This window comes from Lontra canadensis, unplaced genomic scaffold, assembly GCF_010015895.1.
Source record: "Lontra canadensis isolate GAN:19392208 unplaced genomic scaffold, GSC_riverotter_1.0 scaffold59, whole genome shotgun sequence".
NCBI lineage: Eukaryota > Metazoa > Chordata > Mammalia > Carnivora > Mustelidae > Lontra > Lontra canadensis.
Window position 1 is genome coordinate 8097448 of NW_022631053.1, and position 20393 is coordinate 8117840.

A 20393-nucleotide genomic window follows, 5' to 3' on the forward strand; every position below is an offset into this window, starting at 1 on the left:
TGAACAGGACGATATCTATTAAAGAAATTGAATAATAAAAAAAAAATAATAACCTCCCAAACAGAAAGCACCAGGTTCAGGGATTCTCTGGTAAATTCTACCAAATATTAAAGGTACCTCAAAAAATTAAAAAAAAAAAAAAGAAATACCATATGATCCAGTAATCCCACTACTGAGTATTTACCGAAAAAGAAATAAAAAAGCTAATTTGAAAAGATATGCATACTTCTGTTTATCGAAACATTATTTACAATAGCCAAGGTATGGGAGCAAGCTGTGCCCAACCACAGAAATGGATAAAGATGTGGTATATAAACACAACAGAGTATCACTCAACCATGAAGCAAAAGAATGAGATCTTGCCATTTGCAACAACATGGATGGATCGATCTAGAGGGTATTATGCTAACTGCAAAGTGTCAGAGAGAAAAAGACAAATATATGATTTCACTAATATATGGAATCTAAAAAATGGAGAAAACAAAGCTCTAAAGTGTTTAAAGAAACAATACATACTTCCACACCCAGTAAAGTTAATATAGTATTGCAGGAAGAGGAGGAATCTGGGAAGCGACTGGTTTAACCTGTTCAACTTATAGATGAGTAATTTGAGGCCATCCTGAGGCACCCCAAACTGAAATGATTTTCTAGCTAAAGAGCAGTAGCAGAATTAGGGAAGACCATCTGAATATTTGACGTTTCTCCGTGGTACATTTCTAAATATGGGAAGACTGCCAGACATAATTCTGTTAACAAGCTTCATTCATGCTTCTAGAAAATTCAGTTCATGTTTCTAGAGTAGTCAAATTCATAGACTCAAAGAGTGAAATTGTGTTTACCAGGGGCTGGGGGTGGGGAGAAGGAAATGAGGATCAATGGTCAAAAAGTTTCAGTTAAGCAAGATGAATAAGCTTGAGAGATGCAGTGTGCTACACTGTACCTACAGTCAATCATAACATGTGATACACTTAATAATTTGTTATGAGGAAGATCTCATGTTTTGTCCTTGCCACAATAAGGCAAAATTAAATACAAATTCAGATGTCAGAAAACAGCTGGAGAAAAATAAGATTTTTTTTTTTTTTAAAGATTTATTAGAGAGAGAGAGAGAGAGAGAGAGAGAGACTGGGAGCACATGTGTGTGGGAGGGACAGAGGCAAAGAATCTTCAAGCAGAGTCCCTCCTGAGCATGGAGCCTGATGCAGGCCTCAATCCCACAACCCATGAGATCATGACCTGACCTGAAACCAAGTCAGATGCTTAATCGACTGAGCCACCCAGGTGCCCCTAAGATGGTTGCTTTTAAGACACCTTTATATGAAAAATTATATTCTAGAGATGATTCAAGTTTCTTTCCCTTCATTAAGTGAAGCTTATCACTTGAAGGAGACATTACCCATAAAAACAGCTATTTCTTTTTAATTTATAAGCTTAAAAAAGAAATTTTCTACCTCTGAAATTACAATATTGACATGGCTATGTATATAAAGAGAAATTATAAAAGTGAGCACTGTCCAGCAAAACAAAACAAACCCACAAAAAACAGAGTGATGCTGAGAGGTGAGGAGAAAAGTGGTAAAAATCAGCCCGAAATGGAAAGATGAAATAGTTATATAAGAAAAGTGTAGTAAAATGTCAATGGTAAAAGCTAGATGATGGTATGTATAGGTGTTCACTGCAAAATTATGTCAAGTTTACCATATGAGTGAAAACTTCTACATTTTTAAATGTCAGAAAAATGTCAGAAAAAAAAAAAAATCAACCAGCATGAGATTACCCAAGAACTGGAGTGCCTTCATTAAAATAACCCTGGGTAAAAGGAACTAAAGAGGAAGCAGCTTGACTTCCAAATTTTGAATGAACATTGTAGGGAAACAATTTATGGGAAAAGACACAGAAACTCAAAGCCAAAATTGAACACATGGGGATTGTACCATTTTTGCCATATGAAAGCAAAAGAAGAAGTAAAACAACTGTTTAAAAAAAAAAAAAAAAAAGGAGACTGGGACCCTTGGGTGGTGTAGTCAGTCAGGCATCCACTCCTGGTTTTTTCAGGCTCAGGTCATGATCTCAGGATTATGAGATTGAGCCCGGCGTCCAGTCCCGCACTCAGTGTGAAGTCTGCTTCAGAGGCTCTCTCCCCCTCCTTTCGTCCTTCCCACTCATGTCCTCTCTCAAATAATAAATTAATCTTTTTTAAAAAAGGAGATTAAAGACTAAAGAATTGAGCATGTTTCATGTTTTTTGGTTATTTTGATATTTGCTTTTATGTAGTTTCCATACTGTACATATACTCCCCAAAATGGCTAAAACTAAAAATTTTTTAAATTATAATACCAAGCATTGGCAAGTATGTGGAGCAACTGTGACTCTCATACATCGCTGGAGGGAGTATAAATTCATAAAACCTCTTTGGAATTATCTGGCATTATGCACTCAAGTTGTAATATCCTATGAATCACCAATCCTTTGTAAAGTCTCAATAGAACATATACGGATATGGCCAAAAACATGTATATGAAGCTCACAGCACCATTACTCTTAATAGCTCCAAACTGCAAACCACCATTATGCCTACCAAAAGTAGAATGGAAAAAATAAATTTGAGTATATTCTTAGAACAGAATTCTATACTGCAATAATATGAACAATGTATTGCTACATGGAACACAATGAGTCTCACAAACAATGCTGAATAAAAAAGCTAGTACAAAAGAATGTACACCATCTGATTCTACTTATATACACTTGAATCAGGCAAAATTCTGTGGTGTACCATCAGGGTCGCGGTCCCATTGAGGAAAATGGGATAAATTACAGGTGGGGAATCAAAAGGGCTCTGTGGTACTAGTACTCCTCTATTTCTGAACTTGAATGGTTGGTTATGTAGTGGTTTACTCTATGGTAATTCACTGGGATTTACACTTCTGTTTTTAATATTTTAGGTATGATTTACTTCAAAAATTTATTAAACAAATTTTTAAATGAACTATGAAATTTCTACAATTTTCTTTGGGAAAAGAAAACAAAGGTACATGCACCCACCCCTATGTTTATTACAGCTTTATTTCTAATAGCCAAGATATGGAAGCAACTCACTGCCCATCCACAGATGAATGGATCACAAAGATGTAGTGTGAGCTTATGTGCATGCCCACACATATTAGAATATTACTCAGCCATCAAAAAGAATGAAATCTTGCCATCTTGAAGAATATGGACGGACCCAGAGGATATAATGCTAAGTAGACCAAAAAAGAGACTCTTCAATACAGAGAACAAACTAGTGGTTGCCAGCAGGGAAGCGGGATAGGTTAGGGATGGGTAAAATAGTTAAGGGGATTAGAAGTACACTTATATTGATGAGCACTGAGTAATGTAGAGCTATTCAGTCACTACATTGTACATCTAAAACTAACACTACGTAAATTATACTTAAATAGTAAAAAAAATTATAAAGTGGGATCATATTATTTTCCCTCTATAATTAACATTTTGATAAGGAAAAATCTTTCAGTTGGAAAAATTTCACCAATTACAATAATTTTCCCACATGATAAAATGTATTCTTTTATTTTCATGTCATATGGATAAAACTAAAAGACTAAATTTAAATCATCAGGATAATTCTAAAGTAACACTTTTTTTTTTTTTTTAAGATTTTACTTTTTCTTTAGTAATCTCTACACCCAACATGGGGCTCAAACCCACAACCCTGATATCAAGAGTTGCACACTCCACCAATGGGGCCATCCAGGCACCCTGTAACAATTCCATTTTTGATATAAATTAATATCTTTTACTTCTGGAGGTTTTAAAAAATAAGCACTCACCAGATAAACAAAATATGCCTGTTTTGTTGTATAAAATCGTATTCTTTCAATTTCAAATTTGAAGGTTTTTTTTGATATGTTTAATAAAGGATAAACATTGTGTCACTTTAATATACTTAATAGATAATGAAATATAATTTGTAAGCATTAGTAAAAACAATTTAAGACACAAATTAGCAGTTTAAATGCAGATTTTTCTCCATTCCCTCTCAAAATAGTGCCAAAATGAGTTAAAGAAAACTTTCAGAAGAAACTAAACCAGAAAGGCAAGGCGTAGGACCAATGAAACAAAGACACAGTGAAGGCTGGGGTTAGGGATCAATCAGACAAAAAACAGGACTGGGTGAAAGTAACATACTTAACACAGTGAGGTCCTCCTGGTCCCCTCTCCCATTCTGTTTCTATAGCAAGGGATTGACCCTCCTCCAAATTGTCTACCTCTAAAGGCAAGAAATCAGAAATTTCCCTGGAGAAATAATGTCTCTCCAGAGACTGACATTTGAAGGACTTCTAATAAACAAATTGGTTCATTCAGGGTCAAAATGGCCATCACCAGTGGCAAGTGAAGATCATGCCCTCAAAGCTTCTAACTGGCTTGCAGGTATTTCCTTCTTTTTTTTTTTTTTTCAAAGATTTTATTTATTTATTTGACAGATAGAGATCACAAGTAGGCAGAGAGGCAGGCAGAGAGAGAGAGGAGGAGGCAGGTTCCCTGCTGAGCAGAGAGCCCGATGTGGGGCTCGATCCCAGGACACTGGGACCATGACCCGAGCCGAAGGCAGAGGCTTTAACCCACTGAGCCACCCAGGCGCCCCGGTATTTCATTCTTAATATAGAAAACAAGTTCCAAATGCTCATTTGAGGAATTTAGAGGAAACAGCAACTATACTTATAGGGAACAGAAGAACAGGGTTTAATAAAATGGCAACAACTGGCACTCAGAAAGATCTCTTAGAAATACAAGAAGAGCCTAAGTAAAAGCTCAATAGATTTGATGATAAAGTCAAAGAAATTTCCAGGAAATATATTAAATAGACAAAATGAAAACCAAGAGAGAAAAGAAAATTAGAGGATCAGTCTATGAGGGTCTAGCATCCAAAAAACAGAAGTTCAAGAAATGGGGAGTAGAAACAATGGTTGACAGAGAATTAAAAAAAAATTTTTTTTTTTCAAGAAAAATTCCCATTATGGAAGGACTTGAATCTTCTGACTGAAAAAGGATCCACTGAAATAAAATGCCCATTTGAATGACCACAACAAAACACCTACACCAAGACACATCATCATAAAATTTCAGGATAGCAGAAAGTAAGGTAAGAAAAAAAGATCCTAATAGGGGAGAAATCAATCACAAATACAGGAAAGAGAACCAGGATGTTATAGACTTCTTAAGAGCAAAGCTGCATGCTGGAAGACCTTAAGAGCAATGCCCTCACAGACTTCAAACAAACAAACAAAAGAAGACTTTTTGGTCTAGAATTTTAAATCTAGCCAAACTATCAGGAGTAAAAATAAAGACATTTTTAGATATGTGGGGTTTTAAAATTACTAGAGGATATGCTTTAGTATCAGGAGGAAAAAAAGTCAAGTAAAGGAAATAATTCAGATTCAAGGAAAAGGGATTCAATATTGAAGGAATTCCCAAGGTTGATATACTGAAAATGGAATTATTCTCTTAATTTATTTTTCAGACTGTTCATTATCACGTACAGAAAAGTACCATTTGATTTTTAAATAGTACCCAAGTATTATTTTGATAAAAGGTATATAAATCAAAAGGATAAATATATTGTAATTCTTCAGAGCTCAGACTTAATCAGAATGGAGATAAACTGGATTTAACCATTTTACATTATTCAAAGAATCAGATTCTGAATTCCAAATTTTAAATATGCTGACATTTCATATTGTTCAGTACACTATACTACAAAAATGAAGGTAAATTTCCACATATCTTCCGATCAACGTGCAATTTTCTTATTGCTAACAGAGTTGGCTTCAGTCTTAAAAAAAAAAAAAATACCCTATTACTTATTCTGCTCTCAGATGAGAAATCTCAACAGGGAATTATCTTTTGCAGCTATCTAATTTCCTACACTCTCTTCTTCACACATATGTTTTGCCAGATTCTGTCAGTATTCTTGCTAAGCAAAACTCCACATCACTGGAGATGTCTGAATGAAGTTCTACAGTTCAACCTTCACTGGGAGGATGAATGGTAAGAATTTAATGGATTGTTTTCATTCTTTTGATTCTGCTGTTCTAAGATCATAATAACTGAAGATGCCAGAAGACACTTGGAAGGTTTAAATATAAAATAACAAAATCAATAACAAAACAAAAACAGTAAAACAAAAACTTCTGGCTCAATAATTATATCTAGCCCAAGTGGCTCTGCTACAGTTTGAATGTGAGGAAAAAGTGCTAAGAAAAAGTTATAAAATTACTTTTAGAATTCCAATTATTTACACAAATTCCAGATCAGAACTCTAGAAAAGAGTGAATTCGTGACACTTCTTTCCTTCCGCCTGTCTATCAATCAAATACTTACTGAATTCCTATACGTTCCAAACAATATGCAAGGCACTGAGGACACAAAAGTGAAAATCAACATTCAATCCCTGCTTTCAAAGATCTCACCACCTAAGATGGCGATACGGAACATGTGAGGTGATAGAGAGTACCTCTGGCGCCCTAGGTCAGAGGCAGGCTAGTGAGGAAGATGTCAGGTAAGGAAGAGGTAACCCCAGAGTTGAATCTTAAGGATGAAGAGAAAGTAGAGATTAACTACTACATATTAAGTGGTGTGCTAGGTGTTCAGGCTACAAAGATTACACAGAGAAAGTCTACAAATAGGTTAGCGGGAGAAAAAATCCATATAAAAACTACTTCAAAGATTATTTACTTATTCAACAGAGCAAGAGAGCAAGTGAGCGAGCCTGTGCATGAGTAAGAGGAGGGGTGGATGGAGAGAATCCCAAGCAGACTCACGGGTGAGTGCAGAGCCTGACGTGGGGCTTGATCCCACAACCCATGAGATCATGACCTGAGCCAAAACCAAGATTTGGACACCTAACTGACTGAGCCATCCAGGTACCCCTAAAACCATTTACAAAACATAAAATTAATGTTATATCTCTTCAACAAATGATGTTGGGAACACTGGACAGCCACATGCAGAAGAATGAAACTGCACCACCTTCTTACACCACACACAAAAATAAACTCAAAGTGGATGAAAGACCTAACTATAAGACAGGAAACCATCAAAATCCCATGGGAGAAAACAGGCAGCAAACTCTATGACTGTGGCTGGAGCAACTTCTTACTAGACACATCTCCAGAGGCCAGGGAAACAAAGCAAAAATGAAATACTGGTGGGACCTTATCAAGATAAAAAGCTTCTGCACAGTGAAGGAAACAATCAACAAAACTAAAAGGCAACCAACAGCATGGAAGAAGGTATTTGCAAATGACATACTGGATAAAGGTCTAGTGTCCAGAATCTTTAAAGAACTCATCAAAATCAACACTCCAAAAATCAATAATCCAGTTAAGAAATGGGCAGAGGGCATAAATAGACACTTTTCCAAAGAAGACATACACATGGCGAACAGACACACGAAAAAATGCTAACATCACTCGGCATCAGAGAAATACAAATGAAAACCACAATGAGACACTACCTCACACATGTCTGAATGGTTAAAATTAATAACTCAGAAAACAACAGATGTTGGTGAGGATGCGGAGAAAGGGGAACACTTTTGCACTTTTCGTGGGAATGCAGACTGTGCAGCCACTATGGAAAACAGTGTGGAAGTTCTTCAAAAAGTTAAAAATAGAGCTACTCTATGACCCAGCAATCGCACTATTAGGTATTTATCTAAGGGATACAAAATGCTGATTCGAAGGGGCACGTGCAGCACTACCAACAATAGCCAAATAATGGAAGAAGCCCAAATGTCCCCATCGACTGATGAATGGATAAAGAAGATGTGGTCACAATGGAATATTAACTCAGAAATCTTGCCATTTGCAATGACGTGGATGGAGCTGGAGCGTATCACGCTAAGCGAGGTAAGTCAGAGAAACAAATACTGTAGGATTTCACTCATAAGTGGCATTTCAGAAATAAAACAGATGAACATAGTGGAAAGGAAGGAAAAATAAGATAAAAACAGAGAGGGAGGCAAACCATAAGAGACCCCTAACTGTAGAGAACAAACAGGATTGCTGGAAGGGAGGTAAGGGACGGGCTAAATGGGGGATGGGCATTAAGGAGGGTACTTGTTAGGATGAGCACTGGGTGTTAGATGTAAGTGATGAATCACTAAATTCTACTCCTGAAACCGATACTACATGATATGTTAACTAACTTGAATTTAAATTTAGAAAAACAATAAAATATTGAGACTGTCCAAAAAAAATGTTACCAGACAGGTCACAAAAATAGAGATGAACTCGACGGGGAAGGGAACACAGCACAGGAGGCAGCACACAAAAGCTTCTATCTGAGCTGAATCACAAAGGGTTTCTAGTTATTCACCAGGCCAGCACCGCAGGGAGAACAGCATTCTAGGCAAGGAGAATAGTATGAATGTTGGAACCAAAGGTACAGAAGTGTGACCTGAAAGAGTCTTTTTTTTTTTTTAATTTTACTTATTTATTTGACAGAGGGAGAGAGATCACAAGTAGGCAGAGAGACAGGCAGAGAGAGAGAGAGAGGGAAGCAGGCTCCCCGCTGAGCAGAGAGCCCGATGTGGGGCTCGATCCCAGGACCCTGAGACCATGACCTGAGCCAAAGGCAGAGGCTTAACCCACTGAGCCACCCAGGCGCTCTGAAAGAGTCTAACGATTAGGAATCTGTATGTGGCTAAAATTGAAATGTAAGCTATGAAGCATAAGGAGGGTGGAGAGGAAAGCACAGTGAGAAAGGCAGTAAGAAACCATGTTATGAATGAAGAAGGAAGAAGCTGGTGTTCCTGTATGGTGACGAAACCTTCATATTCCTTTCTTTCTGAAAAACTTTGCTCATCTTTCTATTTGAATGTTAAGAATTTTTCTTATTCACCCATGAGAACACAGGATACACTAAATATAGTAAATTTTGCATTGCAAATACTGTTGTTTAAACTTTAGTTTTAAGTTTTATTCATCTTTAATTTACAGAAGTTTGATATACTCAAATTCGTTGCTTTTTTCCCCCCCTTTCCTTTTGTAATTGGTACCACTGTTTTCATGGTGGGAGAATTCAGCTGGAAAGTTACTGCAAGAAACACAAAAGAACTAAGAAGGCAAGGTACCAGTGGGGGTGGGGGAGGAGAAATAATTTAGATGCAGGATACATCTGGGATATGGGACTACTAACATGCCTGAGGAGAAAAATGCAGAGAGAAAGTCACTAGCCAGAAGGCAGGATGTCTCAGAAGATAATCTCTTTTTCCTTTTTATTTTTTAGATTTTTATTTTTATTTTTATTTATTTATTTGACAGACACACAGAGAAAGGGGGAACACAAGCAGGGGAAGTGGGAGAGGCAGGCTTCCAGCTGGGCAGGGAGCCCAATTCGGGCCCGATCCCAGGACCCTGGGACCATGACCTGAGCCGAAGGCAGATGCTTAACAACTGAGCCACTCAGGTGCCCCAAGACAAGTTTTGGGAGCAAATATCATTCTTCATAGACAGGATCTCTGAGGGCTATTCTCTTGCAAACAGAATCAAGCCCTAGGCCAACAGTGTGGGCTCCCAGGACAGTCAGGGAGGCTCAGGAGAGCTTCAGACAGGCTTCCTGCACCCCCTCTCCAAATGGCTCTCCACCTCTTCTGCATCTTTCTAGCCGGCCCACTCTCAGAAGATAATTTCTTGACAAAAGAGCCCAAGGTGAGTCAGCGGAAGATGTAGAAGGAATACTAGAGAATTAGAGACAATCTCCAAGGGAGATAAAGTCCAACAGAACTTTCCACATTTGCTTTCTCAAGGATTAGAGTTACTGTATCTACTTTCTACAGATCTATAAAATCCCGAGTTTTTCTTGCTTAAGTCCATTAAAAAGTATGTTTGGTTTTTTTGGAGCCGAACATGGGGTTTGAGCTCCCGACTCTGAGATCAAGACCTGAGCTGAGATCAAGAATCGGACACTTAACCAACTGAGCCACCCAGGAGCCTCAGAAAATCAGTTTTAAACTTCAGAGCATTAGAGTGAATCTCAGCAGTATCTGTGACTCTGATGGCTTCAGGAAAATGCCAATCACCAAATTAAATTCCATCCTAACGCCACACAATTCAAATGACACATGTTCATTTCCCAATTCATTCCTCCTCCCCCTCCCCCATAAACTTCTAAGGTTTCTCTTTAGTAAATCTACTTTTTGCTCTAAATGCTATGGTCAGCAAGAAAATTAACCTAATAAAACAAATTAAAAGATCACCTTTTGGCTGTTTGAACTTCGACTTTTTTGGCTTTTAACAGATCACGATGGCCTGACCTTGGCATAAGCTTTTGGACATATTCACAAAATTGTTGAGAAAAACAGTAAATAAAAACACAGATATCTAATCTTATTAACTTGCATGTAAAAGTAAAATAATCTGAATTCACTCGGGCTACGGAAAACAGATTACTCACCTGCGACCACATTCTGAATATTTACCAATATTTTTTAATATTAAGGCAGCTGTTAGTCGGATGTGTTTAGTTATTGGTCCCTCTTTTTCATCCTTAAAAAGAAAGGAAAAGAAAAGAATAAAGATCTAAATCATACAGTGCTCACACCTTTATAGGTAAGGCTTTCAAGGCTTGCTTACTGTAAAATCTCGAAAGACAAGGTTTCTTGATCCTCTCCTAAGAGCCATCAGGGCAGCACTGGGATGATTCACAATGGCCTTCTGTGCTCTAGGAGTTGAGCTTGTGCCCCCTACAGCAGGCTGCCTAAGTTGAGGAGAGAGAGAGAGAGAGAGAGACTGTTAACACAATGTTACAGACAGACTGACAAGGATGACAAACCTGCCAGCCCCTAGGGTGGTTACTTCGAAACTGGATACAGAATAAATCAAAGCTCCCATGACCCAGCATTAATGTTTACTTTGTGTCAGGCTAGGCAAGGGGCTCTTAGTATCAAGGTGAAGCTGCTAGTCTTTTATTTCCAATCTAACAATTTTAAAGCAAACAACAGCTATTCTGGTGCAGTTCACCTTTAAAGTTACTGTGCCAGTAAACATGCAATCAAAATCAATACAACAGGTATCAAAGCTGTGGAGTTCACATACCTGAATGTAATGTGAAGATTTTAACAAAGAAGAAAATAGTCTACAATTTGAGTTGCAAGTTATTTTTGCTAAACAGTATCTGAGAGTAAAATAGTATTACCAAAGAATGTGTTGATACAGGGATAGGTTATCCAGAAAAAGATAACCTAACATGACAGTAACAAGAAATTATGTTAACCACTGTATTTCAAACTATTACTTTGTTACATCATTGTATTTGTCATCATTATTTGATAATACCAATCAATCCTTTCAGTGTATTTCTACTGTCCTTTATGAAAGATACAGAATGGAGGGAGTGCAGAGACAGATTTTATATAAAAGATTCAAACTATGCCAGATTTCCTTGGTCAAGGAGAAAAAAATCAATATCCATTGCATTCTCGTGAGGCAATGGCAGGAAGAGCAGTGAGTCACATGTGAGGAAATGTAGTCTGGCATGCCGACTACCGGAGTGACTTCGGAAATTCCCACTTGCCCCTCTGTGCTTCAGGTTTTGGAATGTGGGGTGATTTCTGGCACTTTTAAATATAAGTAAACTAATTCTGAATGTAAAGCAATCTTAAAATTATAAACCAGTTCACATCCATATCTAGATATACGTCTACAGATAATAATATCTATATATAGATACGACTGTTATTGGAAGTCAGGTATAAGTGACAAAGATTTCTGACTGATTGCAACTGACACCCCAAATATCTTTTCCTTCGAATTTAAGCAAAACCAAATATATTCCAACATATTCTTATACACTACATAATACATACTAATTAAGTACAGTGGAAATTATAGAAAAATATTCTTGGCAGAAAAATGACTTTCCCCTGCCTTTAGGATACAATCCAAACTCATGACTATGGCTTATGAGACTCTCAGCTAACTACTCCTCACTCTTTGAGTCACAGTTTGGATGCATTTTCTATCAGACAGACTTCCGTGGTCTCCTAGGTTGGTTTACATGGGCTCTTACAGTGTCCTGAGCATCTCCTCGTTTTAGTAATGATTACACTAGATAGTAAGAATTACTTATATTTCTCATTTGATCTCTAGACACTGAATGGCAAAATGTACATTGGTCACATATACGTCATACCACACTTTAGTGCCTAGCACACAGTGGATGCTCACTGAATAATAATGGAATGAATGAAGTGTGTGAACAGCTTGTGTTCCCATACTTCTAGTTCTTCTTCCAGAATTTCAGTTCTGTGAAGACCTGAAGATTAGATCCTGTTCTTGGAATTTTGGCACAATACCAAGTACACAGCAATATCTCAATAAATGGGGACAAATTAATATATCTTCACATTTTGGGAGTTAAACATATTATTTATGTTACAGACTCTACAACTAAAGCTCTCAGTTAGACAGAGTAGGAGATAAATACTGGGTAAATCCAATAAAGCTTTTATAGGAATTTACACCCAGATAGAACTTGAACTACATGCCTTATAAGTATGGGGCTCATGAAATACCAGGTAAATGAACAACCATATAGTAAATGTGATATGTATACAATCCTCACACGAAACCCTGGCCTGTCCTCAGAGGACTGCTTGTAGGAAGAAATCTCTTCGCCATTATCAAATACATATTCAATTACTCTCTCAAAGGACAAAGAACCATATATACATTTCCACTTTACAAAGCATTTCTGAAATATCATCTGTCATCACTTCTAATGACTTATACACAGATTAGAATCAAAATATAGCTACAAAGTCCTAACAGACTATGTGTTCTAGCCAGAATGAAAAGTGCTCAGAGAATTTAGGCAGTTGGAATAGGGTCTCATGGCTGGTTAACAGTAGAGCTCAACTAGAACCTAGGTCTCTGGTCACCCAATATGCTAAGTTGTCTTTCACTGGTACTATGTTTTGCCTAGTTTCTTGACTTTTCTTTTTGTATGTGCAATGGGAAGTAAACTCATGGTTCTTACTTGGTAGAAGATTTTTGACTTCCCACTTGTCCTGGTTCATCTTGTTTTAATCCTGCAAGCAGGGCATCTTTTGAACAGTGCTTATCCTTTTTGAGAAAGAGGAAGTAAAAGAATATGCATCAAGATCTTTAATGCAACCAGGTGAGTTACTGATCAAATAGTATGAAGAAAGTGTACCTGTAAGTGGGTAATAAAAGAAAACCTCTGTCGCTGAAAAGGTTCACAACCTTCCCAAAGACATTGCCCTGGATATACATCTTTGCCTCCATGTTCAGTTGCTGCATGGTAGAAAACCTGTGAGGGTGTCTGAAACCACCTAAAAAGAACAAAAGTAGTAGAAATTTTCTGGCATTTGCATATATTATTTAAATCAGAAAACTTGCTCTCCTAATACAAAAGCCCCAGATCAATATACAGAAATACTAGGCATAATAGTGTAGGCAAAGCTCACATTCATTTCATTTCAAGGAATATTTTGAAATTATTTTGAAAACTTCTCTTTATATTTCAGAATCAAATTATTCAACTATACTGAAGACTTTTGGTAATTTAAGTCTATTATGTTTCATTCTCAATTCCCTACCTTCAATGAAAGTGAGCTAAGAATCTCTTGAAAGTAAATCATGTGTCATTTTAAAACACAAGAGAAAACTATTTTACAAGCAAATACCATATTCTCTTATACTTTTAGAAGCTGCTTAAGCATTTACTAGACCTCATGTTACATATAAAACTCTAGAATATTAGATCCAACACTCTAAATGCTATAAATTCTGGTAAGTCTGGCATTTTAGCTGAATTCACATTTTGTTTGTCCATGTTTAAGAATCCACAGCCCTCATTTCTCTAACATCATACCCTACTCATACCTGGGGGCTTAACAATGTACAAATGTCTCAGCAGGTACGTGGCAAGGATACAACCTAAAGAAAGTCAGATACTATTTTCCCTTATTAACTAGAATATATGGCAATGAAAGAGAATACTGGAATCCAGACAGTAAAAGGCTTCAATTACTAAACAGCAACTCAAATATTTGCATAATCAGTATCTTTAAAGTTTACGGCAGAGCTCTTTTAGGACTTGATTTTTTTTTATGGATATCATAAAAGTATGTCTGTATTTAAACCAGTTCTTGGTGTGCAGTATATATGATAGAAATTTTAAAATAAATTTTAATCAAGAGTAATTGAATATTGAATTATAAAAGACAATGTCAAGAATCATTATACCATTCAAATATATTCTTATACAAATACATACCAAAAGTTTATTGTGAAGCTGTCATGGCTTGGAAAAATTAATAACGTTAAAATGACCAAACTACCCAAAGCAATCTACAGATTCAATACAATCCCTATCCAAATTCGAATGGCATTTTTGGCAGAAAAAGAACAATCTTAAAGTTTATATGGAAACGCAAAAGATTCAGAATAGCCAAAGAATCTTAAGAACAATAAACCTGGAAGCATCATGCTGCCTGATTTCAAGTTATATTACAAAGCCATAGTAATTAAAACTGTATGGTATTGGCATAAAGAGACACACAGATCAGTGGAACAGTACAGAGCCCAGAAATAAATCCACACATACATGATTGATTAATTTGTAACAGAGGAGCCAGAAATATATGTTGGGGAAAGGGGAAAGGAAGTCTCTTCAATAAATGGTTTTGGGAAAACTCAACGGACACATGCAAAAGAATGAACTGAACAACTATCTTATACCATACCCAAAAATTAACTCAAAATGGATAAAAGACTTGAGTGTATGACCTGAAACTATAAAACTCTCAAGAGAAAACACAGGTGGTAAGCTCTTTGCTATTAGTCTTGGCGATGATTTTTTTTGGATTTGATTTGAAGGTAAAGGCAACAAAAGCAAAAATAAACAAGTGGGACTATATCAAACTAAAAGCTTCTGCACAACAAAGGAAACCATCAACAAAAGGAAAAGGCAACCTACTGAATGGGGGAAAGTATTTAAAAATCATGTATCTAATATGGGATTAATATCCAAAATACATAAAAAACTCATATAACTCAATAGCAAAAAATAAGCAACTCAATTAAAAAATAGCAGAGAATCTGAATAGATATTTTTTCCAAAAAAGACATACAGATAGCCAACAGATACATGAAAAGATGCTCAATGCCACTCATCATCAGGGGAATGGAAATCCAAACAATAAGATATCATCTCACATCTGTCAGAATGGCTAGTATTGGGAAAAAAAAAAAAAAGAAAGAAAAGAAAAGAAAGTGACCAGTGTTGGTGAAGATGCAGAGAAAAGGGAACATTTGTGCACTGTTGTTTGGAATGCAAACTGGTACAGCCACTGTGGAGAAGAGTATGGAGGTTCCTCAAGAAATTAAAACTAGAACTATCGTATGATCCAATGAGTCTACTTCTGGGTATTTATCTGAAGAAAATGAAAACACTAATTATAAAAGATATATACATCCCTATATTAACTGCGGCATTATTTACAAAAGCTAAGACATGGAAGCAACCTCAGTGTCCACTGATAGATGAATGGATAAAAAAGTTGTGGTATACATATATATAATGGATTACTCAGCTATAAAAAATAATAAAATCTTGCCATTTGCAACATCATGGATGGACGTAGAGGGTATTATGCCAAGTGAAATAAGTCAGAGAAAGACAAATACCATATAATCTCACTTATATGTAGAATCTAAAAAAAAAAACAAAAAACAAGCTCATAAAGAGACTGGTGGTTATCAGGTGGGAGATGGCGAGTGGACAAAGGGGTAAAGGGAAAAGATACAAACTTTTAGTTATAAAGTAAGTCATGGGGATGTAAAAAAAAAAAGAGCTTACTGTGTAATTAAAATTATATTTTTAGTTTTGGAATCTCTTAATTTTCAGTACAAACAGTTCTTTTCATTAATATGAAATAAATATGGCTGGAGCTCTAATAATTGTCACAAGGAGGCACTTCTTATTTTGCTTTTAGTATCTTACCTAAATACTATAAATTATTAATTAAAAGGTAAAGCTATTTGTACACACACCAAAACCCAAATGTACTACTACTAGTACTGGTCAAAATGATACCTGATTCTAAAATATTTCACAGTACATTAAATGAATCAAATTTATTTATAACACACAAAATTGATGAATTTACTAGTGATAAAAAAAGATAAAATTAGTGCTTCTTTAAATCAAATTACTAAACTTATGAAGCTGTATATATGTACGGTTTTAAGATCACAGGGATTTTCAAGTGTTCATCACTTCGGAGTCTATTATTTCCCTCTTACCTACTACCTTTCCCCTCTATCCTAAGTCTGTTTACTATTTATCTAACTACTCAAGTCATACAAACCATTCATTGGCTGGTGAAGGTACAATTACTAGTATAACTAAGAATGGAGCTGGGTACAATGATCATATAAGGGTAGAAACGAGTTACAGCTTCCAAATACATTAAATGGAAAATCTGGATTTTTAAAGCTTAAATGCAATTCCGGTGCAAAACAGATAATGAGTTTGTAGAATATTACTGATTTTTTGGGAAAGGGATAGGGGAAGAGATAACTGGGATGCCACTACTGTATACTAGTGTGTCTAGAACAATTTTCCTTACTACTACCTTTCCATCAGTAACCTACCCCTGCCACCCAAAATAAACAACATGTTCACTTAAAGAAACCAGGAAAATTCAAGTGTATCTAAATGAAAATAAAAATTCCTTGTGATTTAATTGCCCAGACTGTTAACATATTTGTATACTTCCTTTAAGCTGTATCCCCTGCCGTGTGTGTGTGTGTTTACACAAAACGGGGACTGTTACTCACAGAATTTGATAAACTGCTGTCACAGTATGGCTATACGTACAATTAAAAGCATGCCTTCACGAAGATACTTTTACCTGCTAAAAAAACACTGTAATAAAAATACATTCTCTGACATCTCTAACATGAATAGCACATCCCTCCCCTCCAGGGGTGTGGAAGCACAACCACAGGTAGAAGCACTGGACAAATAACATTTCTGAAACTCACTTACTGGTAATCTATCTTTCAGGGTGGTCGTGAGGCTTAAATTTGATACGTGTAAAGCCATTTAGCAAATATCAGGCCAACGATAAATGAGAGCAATTATCATGATCATTAGTAGTAGTAACAGCAGTAGTGGTCCCACTAGTAATTTATCGTCTTTTCACCTTGTCTATCCTACTAATCTCTACCCTGAGACTTCCAATAACTATTCCAAAGTTGCCAACCCTTGCTAAATAAAGTTTAGTCCACCTGCAAGTTAATGCTCCCAATTATCAAGTGATTCTCATCATTACAACTTATTCTATTAATTTCTGCTCCTGAAAACATTCCCTACAAAACTGCTCCCAACTTTTTCACCTTTTGTTAAACACTAAATTTCAATCTGGTTGTTTCAGAGTTTGTCTTCCCCTATATAGTTTGAGTCTGTAAATTTAAGGATATTGCCATTTTGGTTAATTTTTTTAAAAAAAAAAAAAAAAGGCTTATTCCTGAAAGAATTTAAGTTTATTCTATTAGAGCTGCCCTAACTTCCTTTTCCTCTATATTTCTGTCATTACTCATAGTTTCCCCTTCTCTTAGATCTTAAGTAGTCACTATTTACAGGGTTAATTCCTTCTTGTATATCCTGGAATCTGTTACAAACCTTCATAAACTACCTCTTTTGCATCTTCTATCTTTTCCTTTCTACTGAACTCTATACTTAAGTGTAATAATATACACGCTACTCCAAATAAAAACAACAGAAACAATACTTTTCCTTTGATCTCATTATTGTCATAAAAGATAGTAACTAGATTTACAATATCTGGCTAAGTAATGATAAATTTAACCAATATTTAATGCATTTATTACAGTAACTATATCTGAAAATTTTTTCTTCATCATTGGCCATCTTTCAAAGGTACATATTATTTTCAAATACATCATCAATACAATTTATAATGGCTAGTCCCCTGCTCTTTACATAAATAGCTACAGCTAAAGTTCAGGATTAGCATTTACTACTTTATTTAAATTTCCTTCATCAAATTCTTTTTTCCTTCAGCTGTTTGTTTCAACTGAACAAATATTTGCATAAGGCTACTAGGTGCAAGTTTGTGGATTCTACGTACTCTAAGCAGCTGCTTAAGGCGACAACACTTTTCACTTGAAAATAAAGCCATTATACAATGGTTATTGCTATCACTTTTCCTACCATCAAGCAATTTCTTATGCATCATAAACACATAAATAAATGAAGTAAACAAAGCACACTTTTCCTACTACCTTAAAGATTTTATTATTTAAAAGTCTGCAATCGATGCAGGTTATACATATGAATAACACATATTATGATATTTTAATAATTCACATTTAAAAGAACAGTTTAGAAACAAACATCTGTGGCTATAAAGCTATGATTGTTTCCTTTGTTTTTAAAATATAAATAAAAGGGTTGAAAATAGCACTTTAGTTCAGAGAGTTTCAATTAAAGTTTTCTTAGTTGCTGAAGTTCATGGCAGGCTGTTTTTCTTTAATGATTGAAAAGGATTCCATGTTCCTTTTACTTGCCCTCCTACTGCAAAAACATTTAATTTGACTTAAAACACATGGGATATAGGTTTTTTATTAGGAAAATTCTAGTTTAGAAGATGTTCATTTAAATGTTAATAAATACACCTAAATGATAGTACTATACATAAGAAAAACCTACACTGCAAAGACAGATTTTAAAAAAGCTATATTGTTAATTTAGAACAATTAACTTTTACCTCAACCCTTGACATCTAATTGCTTTACACAGATAACATTCTCTGGCCAAAGAGATACCAAGGGTATGCATTATTTTATATTCAAATGAGATTTAGTAACAAGCTGATAAAGTCTGGGGGGAAAAGCCCAAGCCAACAATGACGCTGGCAGGCTTACCCAATTTTGTCACATATCCAATTGTAGAAGTCCAAAATATAAACACAAAACAAAAAGACAACTAAGTTCATTATTAAAAGAAATTATTTTACTGCCTTAACATGGGACTAAAAATTACAAGTGCCAACTGGACAGCCCCAACCAGTACTGGTGACCTCGCAAAACTACATACTGCGCTGCTCCAGCCCTCCATCTGCCACCATCAGTCTAGATTCAAAGCCATGGGTAAGGGCAACTAATGACTGGCTTAGCTGCTGAAAGCAATGGGAGAGTAAGCAAGTATTTGTTTTTTTCCCTTTTTGGCTTTTGTAGAAAGAGATATGTCCTGCCTTCTAGTAAGACTAAAATTATGGGAAATTATCTCAAACATAGGAAAGGAATTTGGATGGAAGATAGTCAAAACCAAATGTCTTTGGCCCTATCTCCTTCCCTTTTAATAATTAATAATATTATAATATAAACAGTAGTAATAGTAATAATAATTAATAGAGGAAAGGGTTTCTGTTTTTGCTATTTGATCCTCTAGCCCCAGCTCCTACTAACCTACTGGTCTATGAAGCAGTCATACATTTTATACACCAAAGTAGGAAATATATTCTCAGGAATCTTGTTTAAATAAATACGCTTTCAAAATCTGTACCCTCCACCAAAATTTTAATCACATATAAAAGTAGTATAGAAGTACATATGCACAATTTAGGCATTTCAATAAATATGTTATACTTAACTAAACATAAGCTTGGAGATAAAATAAAAATGAATGAATGGGGGCCCCTAGGTGGCTCAGAGGGTTAAAGCCTCTGCCTTCGGCTCAGGTCATGATCCCAGGGTCCTGGGATCGAGCCCCACATCGGGCTCTCTGCTTGGCAGGGAGCCTGCTTCCTCCTCTCTCTCTGCCTGCCTCTCTGCCTACTTGTGATCTCTCTCTGTCGAAAAAATAAATAAAAATATTTAAAAAAAATGAATGATGATGTGTGTACTTGTCTGTTTTTAATGAGACAAATAAGGCATACAAATGAATTTGTACAAATGAACTTGAGGCTGGATACTCACACGGACTCCTTGAAAGATATGGCTGTACATCACTTCACACTCTTCCTGACAAAGCTACTCACAGCATAAAGTGCCTTCTGACCTGAACTTCTTCCTTTTGCTTCTTACTTACTCTGTATTTTGTATATTCACAAACAACATCTCTGATTTCTATGATGGCTCTTTGTTAAAGGTAAAATCATCCCCGCTTTACTGCTAAGGAAAACAAGCTTTCAAAGGAGTAACTTTCCAGAGCATACAACTATGTGGCAAAAGCTGGGATTTGAGACCAGATATGTCTAAAGACCTAACTTTTTCCCTGCTCTACTATAATACATGATTGTTTACTTGGATAATATGCATAAGTTTATACCT

General features: G+C 35.9%; 1 protein-coding gene across 2 annotated transcripts in view; it reads right to left on the reverse strand.

The window, feature by feature from the left end:
- Positions 1-20393, reverse strand: part of ARID2 (AT-rich interaction domain 2) — a 158130-nt gene that overhangs the window by 2795 nt on the left and 134942 nt on the right. For both annotated transcript variants that reach the window (XM_032876970.1, XM_032876971.1), the window contains 4 exons: positions 13222-13360; positions 13045-13130; positions 10641-10764; positions 10462-10553 (listed from right to left, as the gene is read on the reverse strand). In XM_032876970.1, the coding sequence (XP_032732861.1) occupies positions 10462-10553; positions 10641-10764; positions 13045-13130; positions 13222-13360 (441 nt within the window). The remainder of the gene's footprint in view (positions 1-10461; positions 10554-10640; positions 10765-13044; positions 13131-13221; positions 13361-20393) is intronic.